This window comes from Drosophila ananassae, chromosome 2R, assembly GCF_017639315.1.
Source record: "Drosophila ananassae strain 14024-0371.13 chromosome 2R, ASM1763931v2, whole genome shotgun sequence".
Classification (NCBI taxonomy): domain Eukaryota; kingdom Metazoa; phylum Arthropoda; class Insecta; order Diptera; family Drosophilidae; genus Drosophila; species Drosophila ananassae.
The window spans coordinates 17,463,941-17,483,372 of record NC_057928.1 but is presented as its reverse complement, the minus strand read 5'-3'; the positions used below and the strand labels follow the sequence as shown (position 1 = coordinate 17,483,372).

General features: G+C 37.9%; 1 protein-coding gene across 3 annotated transcripts; it reads right to left on the bottom strand.

Moving 5' to 3' along the window:
• Window positions 1–625: 625 nt before the first annotated feature.
• Window positions 626–17,337, bottom strand: LOC6506861 (LIM/homeobox protein Awh). Of its 3 annotated transcripts, none has more exons than XM_032454463.2 (6): window positions 16,652–17,333; window positions 4,499–4,680; window positions 3,224–3,441; window positions 2,168–2,389; window positions 1,766–1,891; window positions 626–1,482 (listed from the first exon to the last, which is right to left on the bottom strand). In XM_032454463.2, exons 1-6 carry the CDS (start codon window positions 16,655–16,657, stop codon window positions 1,421–1,423), a joined length of 816 nt encoding a protein of 271 aa, XP_032310354.1. In that variant the 5' UTR covers window positions 16,658–17,333; the 3' UTR covers window positions 626–1,420. The 3 variants fall into 3 exon arrangements, 2 of the variants coding, with proteins under 2 accessions (XP_032310354.1, XP_001957104.3); XM_001957068.4 differs by having other exon boundaries at window positions 2,156–2,389; window positions 16,652–17,332; XR_006507004.1 differs by lacking the exons at window positions 626–1,482; window positions 1,766–1,891 and having other exon boundaries at window positions 2,319–2,389; window positions 2,921–3,441; window positions 16,652–17,337.
• Window positions 17,338–19,432: the final 2,095 nt, after the last annotated feature.

The window sequence follows — 19,432 nt, the reverse complement described above, 5'->3', positions numbered from 1 at the left end:
GGATTAAAAAAAGGGGACATTCTTGTCGAAAGATGTATGGTGAACATCTTTGTTCAAACTTAACAAATATTGAAAGCAATAGAATAAAAAGAACGCATCAAGAAAAACAATAAGGCATACAAATGTTTTTGTTTTAAAAAAATTCCATCCTTTGTAGGAAAAAAAAACAATATAAGAAAATCAGCAACGCCATATCCATGATAACTCTTAATGAATAAGGCCGCCCATTTTATGAAAACAGCAAAAATAACAGGCTAAGATTCTAAACCGATGGAAAAATAATTATGTATAATAATTAATAAAAAATAAAAATCAAAATAGAAGGCAAAAAAGATAAACAGGAAAATATAAGAACCCAAATTGAATAAAAATAAATATTAAAAAAAAAATAGAATATTAAATGGAGCTTAGGTCCGCTCAGGTTGACGAGGCGGAGCTCAATGAAATATTTCCAGATTACCTTTACCTCGTCAACTAAAACAGAGCTGCCAAAGCTTAAAAGTTTCCATTTCTATAGGGTTACCATCAAAAATTAATGTAGTGCTATGGAATGCACTATTTTCCAAATCCCAGACACTTTTCCAGCACTACCTCCCACCCCATTAAATAATGAAGACGGATTTGTTTTTGAAAAATGATTTTCTTTAATTTGTTTTTCTTCTTTTTTAATTGATTTCGGTTCATCTTTAATTGTAATGCTTTTTTTTATAATTTTTGTTAACTAAATGTTAGTTTTTAGTTGTATGTTTTTTTTTTCATTTACTGTGTTCTTGCATTTGTTGCTTATCAATTTCGGCTAACATTACTATTTACAATTTTGTTTATTTGCCTGGCCAGATAGAATTAGGATACGACTATAAATCTAAATATATATATATTTATATCGATTTTTATACATTTAAAAAACAAGAAAATAAACAATAACAACGACAATGATTGGTTAGGCATACATATACATAAATATATTACAGGAGCCTTGGCAAGCATCTTTTATCAATCTTCGAAAAAAGTTTTTAAAGTTTAGGGGAAACACTTATCGAATACCGAACATTAAACTAAATTAAATTTAAATTTCATTTAAATTAAATTAACTAGGCTGCAGTTTTTCTTATTCTTTTTTTTTTTTGTTTATAACTACAGTAATGCAGGAATGTTTTGTTTGCTGTTTTGTGTTGGATGTATGTTGTCTTTTGTTGATGAGTTTTCACTGTGATTGGTGTGATTTGATGGTTGGAATTGTTGGTTTTTGCTCAAAGCCTAAAAAACTGGGTTTGCTTTGTATTTCAGTTTGCTGGATGCTGGATGAGATTTCCATTAGTTGTGGACGCTTTACAATATATAATTTTGACTAGGAGAGGACGTTTCTTGGGTGGCCACTGGCCAGCTAGCGATGGGCTCGAGCTGGCGAGGACTGTTCTAGTCACACCTCGCTGGGCATACAGTGCACGCTCGAGTCCTGTGACAGCTCATCCATGGAGGATTCTAAAGGAAATAATAAGGATATATTTTTAATAAAAATTTATACTTTTGTTCAGGCTTATTGAGACAGAGGAATGAACTTGGAGATGAAAGTAATAGAATCTAACATATATTTGAAAAAAATATATCTTTGAGAAATGATTTTTAAATGTCTGTTATCCCTAGATATAATCCTTTTAATAAAAATCCCAACGACTAGTCTCTATCAAATTAAATTCAATTTTGAAAAGTATCATTCCCCATGGTGGTTTCTTTTTAAGTTTTTAAGTTAAGCTAGCTGCCTTACCATGGGCTGGGTATAGACCCGCTTTAGTGCCGTTCAAATGCATTGGATTCTGTGCGTTATTCTGAAATGAATACGTTAACTGCAGGTTAATATGACGCGCAAATGAGCTTCCTTCCGGTTCGCGTACTGCAATCAAAAATCGTTTGTTGAAAGTAGAAAAAAACAGAAGAAATTGTAAATACTGTGTTAGCATCTTATTCTTTTTTTTTCTTGAGTGTAAATGTGTGTGTGCATGTGTGAGTGTTGAAGTGTGTGTGTTTGTGAGGAAGGATACTAGGTGGACTGGTCTACTCTGGGAATCTGGGGAGAAGGAACTAGAGGAGCAAAAACTAGGCAAGTGGGCAACTGGGCATCTGGGGGGAGAGCATGCTGCACTAATCCACTACTTACTTTTATTCTTACCAGCATGTATGTGTTTTTTCTGACGCGCCCGCGAGTTCTGGAACCAAACTTGCGTCACACGCTTACTGAGACCGGTCACCGAGGCGATGCGCTCCAAATCCTGGCCATCCGGATTACTGTCAATCTGGAAGTTGGCCTGCAGCACTTGCAACTGCTCCTCGGTGAAGGTGGTGCGCACACGTTTCGTCTTACTCTTGTGATAACCATCACCATCACAGCCATCTGAAGTGGAAAAAAAAATTATATTATGAGTGGTTTGCGATGAGGAATTTAATCGGAATATGAATTGTAGGGTCTGTTAATGTCCAGAAGGGCAGCTATTGTCTCTAAAAACGATATAAAAATACTCTAAAACATCTAAAAGTAAAAAAAATCACTCTTCCCAGTTTCAGAATAAATTTAAGAGTGTGTAACAATGTTTTTAGAAAATACACATTTTTTGTTTACTCTCAGAAGCATTTTAAGTTCTTATAAAACCCACAAAATATTATCAAAGAAAATCAAATACCCCTTTTATCTAAAAGTCCCTGTAGCTCTGAAGTATAGGCCCTAAAGTAGAGTAGCAACTTCGGTCTCTTTGGCTCTAAAAGCATTTTGACAGTCGACCAAATTGAAAATGTCAAAAAGTGTTTATAGTTTATAGTGGTGCTGTTATGGTTTATGTGGCCACTGTACCGACCCGGTGGTCTCATCTCCTCCTCTCCGGTCAGATGAGGTGGATGGGGGTTTTTGTGGGGATATGGCAGTACGTACCAGAACGACTGCTACGACATTCAAAAGCCGATCACGTCGCCTCAGAAAACCGAAAAAAAAATTAAAGAAAAAATACGGAGAGTTGTTTTTTTACGATTGTGACACGATTTCGTCAGCAGCCTGCCCTGGCGACTGACTGGCGCTTAACCGCCTTACTTCACTGTACCGGTCAACAGTGAAGCGTTCCAAATTGGCAACCGTTCTGCCACCGAAGCGTGCAGCATGTTTTCAACTTGTAAGCAGCCTTTGTTGCACATGCCACTAGGGTTTTCGTTTTGAGAGTTTGGAGGCGAACTAACTTACCGTCGCTCGATGTGGTGCCACCCTCGACCGTTTCCAGATAATGAGCCTTGCAGAGCACCCGGTCATCCATGAGGGCGAACTGCTCCCCGGTGGATAACTGGCGGCCGCACTGGTCGCAGGCGAAGCAGGCCAAATGGAAGACCAAGTCCCGCGCCCGCCGCACCCAGTCCGAGGCGGAGATGCCGCGACAGCACTTGGAGCACTTGGCGCCGAAATTTCTGCAAATTAAAAGCGGAAAAGGAAGTGGTAATCAGTTAAGTACTCCTCATAAAAAACTTCAAAACTTTCTTATTAAAATATTGTGGTAAGAGTCATATTGGTAATTCAATTAAATAGATGAGACTGCATTTCTTTTTAATTGATAATTAAAAGTGTAATTGATAATATTTTGATTGGCTCTGAGTTAAAAGTATTTGTTTTCTACGCTTTATTTATAAATGTATAGATAAAGTCCTAAATATATTAAATGTTTTTATAAATCCAATATTAAATATCAATCCATGAAAGTTTGGGAAACATTTTCCAAGCGGAAGTTGTTGCAATGGCGATGCTCCGACAAACGTTTTTCCAAATGAGTCGGCAACTTTCGGTGGCTTATTGTTAGCATTTAAGCTTATTTTTACAACAGGGCCAACAATGTATGGCCAGAGCATGACTCGGATGTGGATGTGAAGACCTGGACCAGGTCTGGAGATGGAGATGGAACTGGAGATGGGCTGAGATCCAATACTGGTGGATGATGTCTCCATCGGGCAATGCACACTTAAAATTCTTAACTTGAAAAATAAATATTTTTACAGCATCTCACGGCGCGTTTGTTTGTTTATTTTCATTTCGTTCGACGTCGACACCGTTTTCCTACGACTCTGACACTGGCTTTGGCTCTTTTCTTCTTTCCAGCCAGCCAGCCATCCAGCCAGCCTCCTTTTTGTGTTGTAGTATCTTTCAGATACTTTAGCTTGCAAGTTGCATTCTGTGGTAAAGTTTTCATTTCGTTACGTTTTGGCCGCATCTTTTGTCGCTATTGACTTTATGGATTAAGTCGCAAACGTTGTCGAATTGTTACAATTAAACTCGATGGACAGAAGATGTGTGGGAAACTATTCCTAAAAACACTTGTGCACATACGAACATGAGTTGGAAAATCGATTGGAATTTTTTCGAAAGTTCAGTCTCGAATCTAAACATCTAAACAGATGCACGTTTTGGGCTTTTATACAGAGAAAAAAAAAACTTGTAGCTAATTGCAGAAAAGTATATCCTTCAGATACTTACTTGCTGTAGTCCGCCTTGCAGTAGACCTGCCTTTCCCGGATGAAGCACGACTGTTGCCGGTCCAAGGGGCACATGCACATGCAACACCTGAGACAGTGGGCGTGCCAGGAGCAGCCGCCCACCTCGAGGAAAAACCGATCCGAGATTGGCTCCCCACACGCTGCGCAAGAACGCAGCTCAGTCTGGAACAAAAAAAAAAGAACCAAACAAAATCATTTAAAGTGATGTGAAAATTTTCTATCTACCAATATATTTTCTATGCTAATTTAGTTTCTATTTTAAAAAGATTTTTTTTTTTGTTTTGTTTTTGAAGTCGAAGAACCGGATCGGCTTTGAATACTGATCTCTGATCTAAAATCGTAGCGCCCATCCGTCGGATTTGTTTCTTCTTTTGTTGTGCCTTCAAATGAAATCGTTCAATAAATCTGGCAAATGTCCAGGCGGCTTCTGTTTTATTTCTTAGCTGCTGCATTTAACTTATGTATATTAAACAAATTTCAATAGCTAGCCAGTTGAAAAAATAACACAAAAGAAGGAACAACAACAGCAGAAAAAAGGCAAGTTTTTTTCGGTTTCGCTCTTTTCGAAAATTGATCCATAAATTTAAAAATGTTATGCTAATTGTTGTTGTTGCAGTCTGCGACGGCAACTGCTATACTCCGAGTTCGATACCGATTCCAGATCCCCCCAAAATGTGAAATTTATGGACCCATCCAACGATCGATCTTATGAATATTCAATGTCCCGGCCTGCATGTTACGCCGTTTTAAATGAGTGTTTCAAACAAATTTTATTGCGTTTCATAAAGTACCTCAAAAGATCTTCTTCAAAAGACCGAAACGAAAAATAATATTCCGTGGAGCATTTTATTTTATTATTTAGAATTTGAATGCCTTAATTGATTTTTTCAAAAATTATTTTTGAACGCAAAGTGTTGATTTCAACAATTATTATAACAGCTGAAAAATCTGCATCATATTGCAGTCATTTAAAATGGCCATTCTAATTAGTTGAGTATTATTAACAATTATTAACAAATGTATATAATTAAATGGGGAATTGCGATTAACAGGGCCTATAAATATGAGAGTTTTGAATTTAAAAACGCAAAATTTTAATTGCTTTTAGAGGCTGAAAGATATGCCACTTTACTGAATATGATTCTCAAAGTTCTCAAACACTCTGGAGTAATTTGTTTTCCCTGTAGATTGCCATCAATGAACATTTCTGTCCACTTAATGCCTTCTCATTATCTTTCACTTGATTGGTGAAAAAAAAAATACATTTCAATTGCTCTGTGCTCTGAGTTATATCGTTGATTATGATGTGCAATTTCCGAATCGAATGCAATACTTGAAATATTTAATTAATGGCCGGCATTTTGCATACGTTTTTCATTCATTAAGAAAAAAACAAAGCCCGAAAATCCATCACGTCCGTCCGGACGACCTACCGACGGCCACAAAATATTTTTCCATTAATCAAAAATGGTAGAGAAAATAAGCGCTGCGTGAATTTTACGTTTATTTATCATGGCTGGTGGCAAAACAATTGTTGCCACAAATAATTGTCGTTTAACCTGTGGCGGCGGATGGTAACTTGTTATTAACTTAGCTGACGAATTCGTTTTTTCTCGCGCCGACATTGACAAAAAATAAATAAATACATATTTAAACAGAGCTGAAAGCGAGGAAAAGCGGCTAAATAAAAACCTGGCCATGACTATAGGCCCAGATCAAAGGGTCCGACATTTGCGACTAAGGCAATTAATAAAACAAAGCCCAGCTCGTCGAAGAAAAAAATATATACATATATAGATTAGATACAGACATGAGTGGAAAACCAGCAACTGGGTAATGGATATCTATGAGAATAATTTATGACAAGCCGCAAACTATCGGATACAAATGTATCTTCAGGGGGGTTGCGGCAGGCCGAGTTCCGAATTCCATTGAAATATGCAATATGGCCACCGTCATCCAAAAAAGCAACACGTGTGTGTGTGTTACTTCCATGTATCTATGAGATACACGTAGTCTCTGTATAAGTTTGAGTGTGTGTGTGGCAGATATAACTACATCCTAACATGGCCGCTGGCTGCTCATTTCTTTGCTCTTTTGCGCGCAGCCGCTGCCATTTAACTTTTCAACTCTGCGCCGTGTGTGACACGTTTAATAGCGGTGGTCGTCCTCCGACCATTCCCTCCCCATGCTCCAGGCAACCCTCCGACTCCGACTCCGACTCTGACTCCCTACCCTCCTGCATTTTCCCGCAACGAGCCTGCGCCCTGCGTCCTTTCCCTCTTTTGGCTGCCCTGCCCCCGGCCAGCCTGTCACTTTCGTTTAACTTTTCATATTGCGCGCCCGAAAAACACAACCAACAACAAGCCGCAACATAGGGGTGGGGGGCAGGAGAGGCTGCCTGCAGCCGACGGGGTGTTTTCAGCAATTTGTTTTCCCAACGCCCGTTTTGACACACAAAACCGGAGGCTGAGACTTTGACTTCAATGCACTCGAAAAAAATATGGCAGGCAGTATATTTTTCAATATTTATATTAAATAAATTTTAAGATTTCCAGTGGCTTAGGCTTAGGCATTAATATTTGGGTATTCAAATATCATACTTCATAGAATCAAAATAAAATGGGTCGAAAAGTCATATATATTTTTCAAATATTCAAGAATTCAATGTTAAATCTTGAAAATTTCTTGAAAAAGTCAAAATATTTTTGCTCAAAAACGAACCTTTTGGAAAATTTCATGGATATATATTTGCCATAAAAATATGACTTCTTCTAAAGTAACTAAGTTCCTAAAAACTTCCAAAAAATCATGAACAGTACAGTCAAGTCCTTACTTACACAAACAAATTATTATATTCAGCCTAGAATTTGTATTTTTCAGTGTATAGGACCCGAAATCGCAATCGCAATCCCTCCGGCATGTTGGTAATACACATGCAATTGTCGTTGTTGTTGTCATGTCTATGCCCACTTTTGAAAATATGTCAGTTGTCAGACAGACAGACAGACGCAGGAACCGAGGGCCAAGTAAAACAGGAGGGTGTAGTGCGGTTTGGTGGCAGAAGGACACATTTGAAGTGGCATTTTTGGCGAGCATGTCATTTGACTGTAATTTACTCGTGAGTGTCGTGAGCCTTCTGCGGTTGGGTGTGCGTTTCTACTATGTGAGATGCATAAATCTGCCCATGAATTTCAAATGGGTTATTCATGTGTGTTTGCAACAGCTTAGAATTTGTGGAAACTTTCAAGAGGCATTGTACTAGTCAGAAGTAGGCAAAAATGTTTTAGTAGGCCAAAATTGGTTAAAAATTGGTAGTTATATGGGTTAAAAAAAGCAGATATAAATAAGCAAAAGAAGTTTAGCAAGATAGCTCTTTATTCATAAATAAAGAACCCATACCTTATTTTAATTATAACTATAGGAAGCTTATAAGTTTCTAATAAAAAACAATAATTCTCGCCACGGCCATAAATCGCAAACCCATTAAAATAGCAATCTCAGATCTAATATTATATAAAGATATCTCAACTGACTGGTATATGAGGGTATAGACAAAGTAGCAAAGATTTTTGAAAACTGATATAACCTGATGAATTTGCCAGATCTCTGCGGGCAATAAAGTGTGAGTAAATACTCCTATCTCTACGGGTTATCTTTGGGAGATCCAAGAGACTAGTTCTATGCCCGATTCCTCCCCACTTTTTTCGTTTTTTTATTGTTATTATTTGCTATGAATACTCAGTGTTATATAAGCACTCGGGCCCTATGTCGGCCCCTCATAAAAATTCCACAATTTAAAACTTGCACCTTGCAACTTTTGGCTCGAAATGTCGTAAATAACCTCCGGCTGGCTGGCAGCAATATAAAAGTGGGAAAAACAAAGGCCAAGTCAGAACTATAAAAGAGACACACAAGGGTCGATCCGAGGAGTGGGGCGCTGAAGAGTATGCAATAAAATTTACAATCTCCCCTCTATGCGAGAGATGGGGTCTTAATTCCCAATAAACTGGCCAACTCGGCAAGGTGCAGAGGTGCAGTGGCGAAAGGAGTGTGAGAGTTTTCTGGATTGAAACCGAAACTGATCTGAATAGGGGAACGAAACCGGTAGCCAAGGGGCTAAGAACTGTATCATCTTCGGGGACACTCCTGGAAGATCGATTACCCGAAAAACAGAAGACAATCTTCATGTCATTGCGCAAATTGAGCGATCATCGTCGGGAAGAGAGATCGGTACTCTATATATCAATGAATCGTCGGATCCGATGGATGGATGGGTGTCGTCAATGGGTGTCGTCGATGACAAAAGCCCTTGGCACTCAATTGATTTCGATGTGGTCGTTGTGACTTGTCATCTCTCTTTTTGCCTTGGCTGGGCTGGCTATCTACAATTTCAAACAATTCCACCACCGTGAGAATATGTTCAGCTTCCAAAAAAAAAAAAAGAAAAATAATAATAAAAAGTAATACCAATCTTATATAAAAATAAAAACCCAGTGAGGCAAACAAAAGCGGCTTGATAGCAGACACTACAATGGACATCTCTTTTTGGCCGATATCGAAGCAGTTATAACAACAACTCGAGCACTTGTCACTTGAACGGATTTTGGCAAATGTTTTCCTAAGGCCTTTCGATCTCTCGATCGCTATATTTAAGCCGCTTTTCAACAGATTTTGGCCAACAACCACAACCGAAAATTGCACTGAAGGCTAAAACCAAACAAAAACATACTATATTTCCAATATTTTCATTGTCTAAACTCTTTTTTTTTCAAATATTATTTTTTAGCTGATTTATGCGGCATGAAAATTTTCATTGGGCGTCTGTCAAATAAATATATATTCGATTTTTTTTTTGGTTTCTGGTTTTCTGTTTATTTGGCCATTTGATTTTCTGGTTGCTGGACTTTCGAAAAAGGCGTATCGCTTTTTAATTAGAGCTACTTTTTTGTGTGTTATCCAGCTGCGTGGGCTCTCAGCCCCGGAGAGCTTTGTGTTTAATATATTGAATTATGCTAAAATATTACTACTACCAAAAATTTTTACACGTCGGCGTTTGTTTGGCGTTAAGTTAGTATCGGATCATCGTATCTGATTGTTATTTAATGACCCCACGAACTGCTCTTTATGAATGAAAGCGGCCAACAAACGCCCACGATTCGGTAAGATATCGTATAATACAATAAATATTATACGAGAGCAAAAAAAAAAAAGGAAAAAATTGGAATTAAAAGAATCATCTGCACGCTCCATAAATTGGCTAAATGTTTACAAATATTTCATCGGAAAACGGTTAATGGTAATGTCGCTGACTGCATTCAAGCTGCCTTGCTGTCTTTCAGTTTTTATTTTTTATTGTACCTTTATATATCTATATATATAGCTGTGGCTGTTGTCGCGTCCATTGATCCAATCAAATTGATGGGCGGCTATAACTGAGCAGGGTCCCACAAAAAAAAAACTGGCTATCCAAATGAAAAGGGAATGCATTTCTATGGGAATACAGTGGTTGTTGGTTGAAGAAACAGTTTTTAAAATTGAGTATTAATAAGACTATTTTTTTAATAAAATCTTTATTCCAAAAACTACCTATCCTATATATTTTTTTTAAATTTTAACTCACTCTTAGTCCTTTTTTTTGTAACCCTTTACTAAACTAAAGCCCATCTCCACTGTATCTGGTGTTGGTTTGTGCATCTCTCCGGCAACTTAATTACCGCTTTATGTCAATGGACCAGCGTGTTTTTGCTAAATTTATCAGCGTTATTAAATTTTATCACTGGCGACAAAATGTGCATATGCCATTCAATTTTCACAACATATTCGCACATCGCACGCATCGTCCCCCAGACCCCCTCAATCCTAGGCAAATATTATGATGGCAGTCGACTCGCCGGTGTATCCACAGAACACATACATATATTTAGAGGGGGTATTCGAGGGATAGAGGATCCAGTTGTTGGCCTAACATTGGCGTAACATCGTAAAATATTTTACGGCCAAATGGATGCGAGAGCCAAAGTTGTGCCAACGTTTTTATGAGACCCCAAAACAAAGAATCCCCCATAAGATATATAATCGAATTGAAAGTTCTTCGGTTTTCAGCTGCTTGTTTTTCAATTTTCCGGGTGCTAAATACTTTATTGACAATTGCCGAAAAAAAGTAACTAAAATACAAATGAAATATCTATTAAAAATAATATACAACCGATCATTAAAATGCCAAAAGCCAAGCCTCAAAGCCTTAAAAATAAACTTTATATTTATATGGTTATATATAAAAAGTTTTATTTTACTTTATATCTTTGGGGTTTTGTGCGATGACAAGGTCTTGTTTCGTCAGATTTTTGGGGGAGTTAGATGGGCTTGATACACCGTAAAAAAATAGCTTCATCTTTTCGTCATAAAATAATGTGGATGATAGGTTTTCCCTTCTAAAAGAGGCTTGTAAACCTTAAGAGCCGTATTATGTTTTTGAGGTTTTAAAGTTTATTTTTATTTTTTATGCTTAAAAGATTTTATTTGTGGTGTATGGGGGTTCAAGCATCCCAGAATCCCGGTGTTGACAAGTTACTGCCCGAAGAGCGGCGACAACTTAAAATGTCGCACTTTATTACACTACGAAACACAAAACTCAACTCAACGCCAGAAGATGATGATCTTCTGTGGGATCTGGGATCTGTTCTGATCGGAGATCGTTTTGGTTTGAGTTTTGAGTTTTGGTTCTGGGCCTCCGACTGGTTAAGTTTTTTCCTTCTTTTTTTTTACAGCCATTTCGTTGGATGTTGGACTGACTGGGGCTGTTGGCAAACATCACCTTTGTGAACGCTCCCAGCCGCGTTTTATTATAACTGTTGACTGCTCGCATACGAAATAAATTTCATTTTAATACTTTCTTCGTTTTAGTTTTTATTTTGTCGTGTTTTTTGAGTCGCCGAGTCGAGTCAGAAAGTGATTTGCATATGGTGGTGATGCCACAAAAAAAAAAAAAAAGAATCATCCGGCGTTCTCACGCGTTTCCCACCGAGAACCGAGATAATCCCACTCGAGAACTGGACTCCAGAGTCCCCCAAATCCCAAAGATCGAGGTTGATAGATCGCCCGACTTATGCAGCTAATACCGTTTTATTTTCTTAGTTATTTTTTTTTGTTTTTTGTATCTTTGTAGCTTCTATAGCTGCCGCTGGATGGCTGCTGCCATTTCCACCGACCATAAACATAAACAGGTGGCAATGTTCATTTGCATAGACAACGTTTCGATATTAAATTTCAAAGCGAACGAACAGCGTCAACGACATTCCGTATAAATATAAAAAAAAAACACAACACACACTAGAAAAAACCATAGAAATAAAAGCATCGAAGGTGGAATTAGTCTCAAAATTCGGATGGCCGGTGGCAGCAATCTGAAAATGGTTTTTCGATTTGCTTCTATTTTTTGTCAGAGATTTGTTGTTTTTTTTTTTTTTGGAAGTTAAATGATTTCCTGAACTTGTTTCGTATTTAAATCATTTGGTTGCGGCTTTCGGCAGCTGTCCCAAAGTCGAAACGAACTTGTAAATTATATATTATGTGGCGACAGATCCAGGCTTTTGTTTTCTAAATTGATAAGCTCGAATTATATGGTAATGGGTTTTTAGGATACCCGATCTAAAGAGGAATCGAAAAGTGGGTAATACTATTATTTCGAAAACTCCTCTTGATTTTTGAAAAATTTCCAAACAACCTCAAAAATCCTATTTAGATATATATCTCAATCCGAAGCAATACAATGGCTTGTGGCAATGTCACTTTGAATATGTTTCTCCCTTTGTTTTTCGATCTTAATCTGATCTGGCCTGCACATTTATTAACTCTTAATTAAAGATAATCTCTATCGAATTTATTTTCAAATGCATAAAGTGTGCGAGTTATGGCGTTGTCTGGTATAATAGAGAGCACCCCGGGGCTATGCAATTTGTTAAGCAATAAATTTCAATAAAAAGCATTTGCATTCAACTGGGCTACAGTTTATACTTTTTTCTATATACTTTTATGATTGCTAATTCTGAAATGCTGGTGTAGCCACCCTCGCAAACATTTCGTTTGCCATTTTTTCCATCACAATCGACATGCATTATATATTGTGTTTTTATTTCGCCATAATATTATTTTTATTTAATTTATTTTTTGCATAAATTTAGAGGAGAATATTGCTGATCCGTCGCAGTTGTTCAAACAACTCAAACGCAAAGTCAAAGTCTGGGTGAGAGAAAATCCCCATGTCTGACTCTTAATAAATCGCTTATAAATCGCCCGCAAGTATCTCAAACGTTTTCGACACACGTTTTTCTTGTTCTCTTGTTTTTTTTTTTTTATATCTTTGTATATTTTTTTTTATATTCGCATAATTCTTTGCGCATTTTTAAGGCATTCATCATAAAGTTCAGCAGGAGTTGGTCAGGTTTGAGGGTCGATTTGAAAACCGAGACGTGGCGAGGAGTGAGTGTGAAACCGAAAATACGAGATGCTTTTGTCTTTTCGTCAACATGTCACAGCCACTAAACATCAATAAGTTGGCCTTTTATTGATTTTTTCTGTTTCTGTTTCTGTATTTTACAGCTCATCTTTGTGCGGAGTTTTTAGAGGGGATTTCGTGTTTGATTTCTTATTTTTTATTGAGCATTGGCCACAATTAATTAGCTAAATCTGCATTTTGCATAAATTACAAATAATATTTTCATATTTCAGTCGAACGAAGCCCAAAGTCACCAATGCAAATTGGCTTTCGGCTATTGTTGTTTTGTTATTTTGTGGGCCAATAAATCAAGTCCCGAGCTGTATCTTATTTTTTTTTTTTTGGGCCACCGCCAAAGTTCTAGCCGATAATTTATTTGGTCTATTCGATGGAGGTGACTTTGAATGATTTTAGCGGTGAGTTTCAAAAAGCACGAAAAAACAAGCGATCCGATATCGAAACTAGTTTCGATTCCCTTAAAACTAATCACTCGCCGGCTACTGTTCGCCAGATACCATCAATAAGTTATCAGACAAGAGAGAGCTGCTGCCAAAGCTCGATTGGGCCAATTTGCAATTGTCAAACAATTAAATACCAATATTTCCAATGACTAACAAATAGGAACACCCGGGGACAGTATCTCCAAACTGAGAACATTTATTTTGGCAAACGATAAAAGTTGTGTGGAATTTTTGACCAAAAATCAAATCGAATTGTTGTCCTGGGAGTCCTGTAAAATTTGAGGGGCGGGTTTTTCGGGTTCCCTGATTTTGTTTTTTCCCTTTTTTATTTGTGGGCTGGATGGCTGGATGGCTGGCTGGCAGCACAGACAGGAGTTGCAATGATTTGTGGCATTTTACAATTTTATTTGCTGCCAACTCCGGAACCCTCCACACCATGCCTCCATGCCAAGGGTCCATGCATCATTTGTAAGCCAACTAAGCGTCCTTTAAGGACTATTTTGTGGATGCACTCGAACGAACAATGGAAGACACTCGACTCGCCTTCTTCTTTTGTGCGGTTGCCCTGAGAGTCTCAGCCCCTGTCTACTGACTCCTGTCTGACTCCTTACCTTCTGCATTTGATTTTCATTTGAACATTTTTTTTTCTTTTTGGGTGAGGGGACCATTTTCGCATTTACCTGCTAAAAATGCCGCTGGGATTTTAACACGTATTACCCCAGAGATCTCCCTAGAAGAGATCGCCGCCGCCTCAGTCCGCATACGCAACCCGGAAAGAGGACCAAAAACTGACCAGAATCTGTGTGTGTGTTTGGGAAGATCTATTGTCTCTAGGCGGGACATAAACAAAGGTGTGATATTTGTTTCTCTTTGTCCCCGATCGGGGCAATTGGCTCAAGTCAAGATGCATTTTCTGCTTGTCCATTGTGTGTTTTTTTTGTACGGGTCTTGAGGCGTATACTTCTTGTCAACGTTGACAATTAGCCAGATATCCAGGGACACTGGACACAGGACACTCTTGAGTTTGTGAATCCAATTACGATTTGGGACATGGTTGAAAATCTGCAGACCGCTGGTCAAGCAGCTGGTTTTTGTTCGTACCTCCATGTAGTCCTTGAATCCTTCTTTTCGAAAGGCACGCGCTTCTCTATTGTTTTTCTTTTTGTGATTAATACTATAATCCACAAAAGGTGTTTTGTTAGCCACTCAAAACTAATAAGTATATAGAGATAGGAGGAGTCAGTATCCTCCTAGAAGATATGGCAATATTACTCCAGAAAATTAAAAACATTGTTCAAAATTTATGATACCAGATTCAATTTCCATGTGAATTATTTATGAAAAGGGAGTTATTGAAAATATGTATATATGTTTTTTATAGCTGCTTTGCAGGCATCCGACATTTAAACGCTTAAATATTTATGCCTTTTTTATATCTCTTTCTCCGACTACCTAAAGATCGTGGAGAAAAAGACTCCACCGTCCGCCATACATTGTTGAATATTCATAAGCCAGCGCCTAGTGGCGTCATTTTCGGATTCGGATTTGGATGTGGATGATATATACAAAAAATAAGGGGTTTGGGTATATGTATATCCCCCCTTCTGGACCAACAACTGGGTCGGGTCAAGATCGATGATGTCAAGAAAAGGTATAAGGCTGGCTGAGATGTTGACATTTGGATTCTGGGGACTTGTAAGCCGACGATCGGCTTTTTTTTGGGGATCTTTGAGGATCGGGAATGGGAGATGCCCCCCCACTGATCACCCTTTGACAGTTGGAGAAAATTCTAACCGATCTATGGCGATTAAGAGCATAACGTCGGCCGGGCAATAAGCGTCAGCACCTTGTCCAATTTGCTATGGTAATGAAAATTATATTCGTCGAACAAAGCCATAGCAAATCGATCATCGGCGAGCATAAATCATGATCACTTCTCTGCACACTCATGCCAAAAAACGTTAAAAAAAAATCAAAAATCCTGTGGGTGGTTCGTTCGCACACACAAAAAAAGCCCTCTTGCACAGCGGGTGCAAAAATCGATTAAACGTTTTAGCCCACAAAAAAATTCGAAAAAAAAAATTATGAAAATCAAATTCAAAAAACAACCGAGTGTATCTTGTTGAATGAACATTGAATTGAGCAACATCATCTAGGCGACACGATCAATGCAACATCGAGGGAAAAAAAAATCGAGAAGAAACTGTTAGCCAATGATTTTATTTTCGGGGTTTGGTTGCAGATACATCCGAATATCACAGCCTTCATTTCACAGCCAATATATATATATATATATATATATATTCGATTCGTAAGCCAAAAGTGTGGGCTGTGATGTGAGGCGATCGGCGATCGTCATGTTCGTATGTATAATTTTTTCCCTTATTATTATTTTTAATGCACCCCACTGAGCGATTTGTGTGCTTTTCATATTCACCGCGCTCCAATGTCGTCTCCGTTTTTGGAAACTCATCGTTTTCCAGCGGCTATTAGTGCCGGAGACCCCAAAGGAGATCCCAGCTCTGGAATGGAATACTGATCTATACGGAGATGTGAACTATTTTGCTCTGGTTTAAAGCTCTTTACTTTTTTTGTTAAACCTAATGGTTGGTTGGAACGCCGCCTGTTGCGTTTTTGGCCACAAATGTTCGCAGCGGGCCAAGAAACTGGTCAGAAATAACAATTTTGTGGGTCACTTGGGTCCACCTCTTACATGGGAAGCAATTAAAAAGTAAAGTAAATAATTTCGAGAGGGTGTATCAATTAAGAGTTCATAGGTTTGCCTTTTTTTTACTTTTAAAATATAATATTTTTGATATCCTATTAATGGCTCTTCATAAATCAAAGTTGTAGTAGTAAAAACAACTAGTTTGGGAATTTTTTAATTAATTCCAAAAGTTACATTTAATATCCCATTAAAATTGGCTTTGTTCAAAGATCTTATAAAAACAATAAAAAACTTCTTCCCAACGTTTGATGATTTTATAGTTTTTTAATTGACTTTGACTTTTGATCTTTAATTTGAAATTTTTAAGAGCTATACTTAAGGTTCTAATATAAAATATATTATAACAAAACATGAGGCATTAAGTTTTCAAAGATTTCTTATTCGGATATAATTTGTCCTTTGTAGATCAAAGCCATATTTATTTTAATAATATAATGTTAAACTCACCTTCATTTTAATTGCCTCCACAATTTTGGCGGTTTTTAATCCAAGTCTTTTGCACAAAATTCTGTTGCCAGCTTAAGCTTTGTTTTGAAGCCAACTGATTTTGCTTTTTTTAATATATACTATATATTTTTTGTTTTGTTTTTTACTTATGTAATATTATAATTTTTTGTATCAAGACTAAGGCTATTATTAAACCAAAGTTCATATATCCAAAAAGTGGATCAATTTGCGAATGCTTGAAACATTTTTAGATTTGATTAGCACATGCGATACGATAACAGTTCACTCTGTGGTATAACCGACGGTATTACGGATCTCAATAGGATAGATTTAGTATAGAATCGATTTGGAATCGAAATCGGTATAGGGGACACCTTATCAAGAGCGACGCGAAACGCGTGCGATGATAACACGTTAGCACGGAACTCCGCTCCCGGCCCGGAGATGAGAGACACGGAGCGAGAACGGAGGTGGTATCTGAGAGATGAGCGACGACGCGAGATGTTGTTACAGCTTCGAGGCCACAGCGCTGACTGCCGGGCCTGTTTGTGTTTCTGGTGCTCGAGAGCAGCTCAGGGATCTGGCAACTGGTAAACTGCCAAAGGCGACTTCCATATGCCCAAACACCACCACCATCACCATCATCAGCACCACCACTACTGGCACACACTCACAGGTAAGCCAGCACCACCACTTAAGTTGCCGGCAACACTACAACCACCACCAACATCACACTCGACTCGGAAACCCGCTCAACTGGTTTTGAGTCGCCGGCAAACGACAGCTGTGCCCCTTTTACCGGATGATGATTGGTTACTCTGGCCACGCCCACTTATCTGGAGAACGAGTTCGGAACTGGCGTCCCCCATTTTGAGTGATTTTGTGATCAGCTCCGAGCTCTTCATCCCGCCAATTGAGTGCGCCGGCGCGTGCCGAGTTGGCCACTTTATAAAAATGAGTGGAAATATGTAGTTTCAAGCCGCCCAAGGGGGATGGAGGCCAGGAGGGCAGAAGAGTATTGTTTTTGTTTTTATTTTTGTTTATGTATAAGCGGGAAACGGAACTCGAACTCCGCCGCACTTGACTTTTTTGGGGTCAAACCGCTTGACGTGGAGGGAAGTACTCGGTACTGTCTCTAAATACTTTTTCTTTTATTAAAAAATAATAATTTTTGATAGATTAAATATTTGGATGAAGGTAGGCCAAAGAAGGACTATCTCTGGTCATTTAAATAGTAAATTAAAATATATTTTAATCTTATTATTAAAACCTTAAAGCGTAAATACTCTCTCTAAATCATATTTAAGATATTTTTCTTCATAGACATCTTTATCCTTTGATTTAAACTCCTTTATAAGCCATGGGCTTAGCTTACCGCACTTCTGCGGTTATTCCTTTGACTTTTGGTTGCTGCGACGAAGCTGGCAAGCACTTTAACCATTACTTCGCCCCATTTTTCATCCACTGTCCCACCCCCCAGCCATTGCCCGCCGTGGGCTGTCTCTTAAAGCCGCTTGGCATTCAATTGGCATTTGGCTGTCGCCATCATCCAGTGTCCGCGTCCCATTCCGCCGCCGCTGCCGCCTCCTGGCTCCACTTTATTCTCCACTTCTCTCTTGGCCTTTTTGCTTTGCTCACGTTATTTAAGGATTAACATCATTTTATGCTGCCTCGCAATGCCTTTTTTGCAGGATTAAATACAGCCGTCTGCTGGCTCTCGTACTCCTGTCAAGGCACTGTAAGGAAAGGGGTTATTAAATATTCAAATTTATGATAAAAAATAGATAAAATATGAATGAAAAAATACTTAAAATTTTTAGCATTTATTTTTTAATAGTATACTTGTTAATAATATTATTCGTTAATTATTTTTCTATTACTTTCCTTTTAATAGCACTTTAAAAAATACTATTTTCTTTTTCAAACAGGTTACCCAGGTCCTTCCGGCCCCTTTGGTTACCAAAATTAGTAAATATTATAATAAAATATTATCATAAAAACTTAAAATTTTTAGAATATATTTTTGAAAAGTTAATATATTACTTATAATAACTTATTACCCGCATTTAAAATTGTAATATTATGACAAGCTCTTTTTTGTCTATTTTCCTATTAATTTTCATAAATAATCCCTTTTTCTTGTTTTACTAATAATTTCTACAAGTGTAACTGCTAGCCCCCCTTTTGCATTCAACCTCGCTTTTCCACCATTCTCCTTTCTCTCCTTTGAATTGATTGCATTGCACTTTTTCTCGCTGCTGTTGTTGTTTTTGTTGCATAGTTTGCACTGATGCGCCGCCTCCATGGCTACAAAGTGATTTTTATGGCTTTCTGTCTATGTGTGCTCGTATGTGCGTATGTGTGTGTGTATGTGTGTGTGGAGTGTGTGTGAGAATGCAAATGTTTGCGTTTGTGTGAGAGAGTGCACTTTGATGTTTCCGCATTACAAAGGCGGCACTTTAATAGCGGTACATTTATCAAAAGGCATCCCAAAAGCTTGACACCAGCTGGTAGCTTTAACACGCATACGCCCCGTGGGGTGCCGCACAATAAAAACCATCAAAATCTATGAGCCTGCAGGAAATAATGGAAGGTAATTGAAAAAAGTGAGAAACTTTAGGTGTTCACTGCCATTGACTTTAATGTTTGTAATAAACATGAAAATAACCATTGTTTGGATTAGGAAATGAGCATTAAAAATAGTTTATTTTTTTAGGAAAAATAAATACAAGTTTTAATATCTTATAACTTTATAATCACATTGAAGCTCAGCCTCTGACT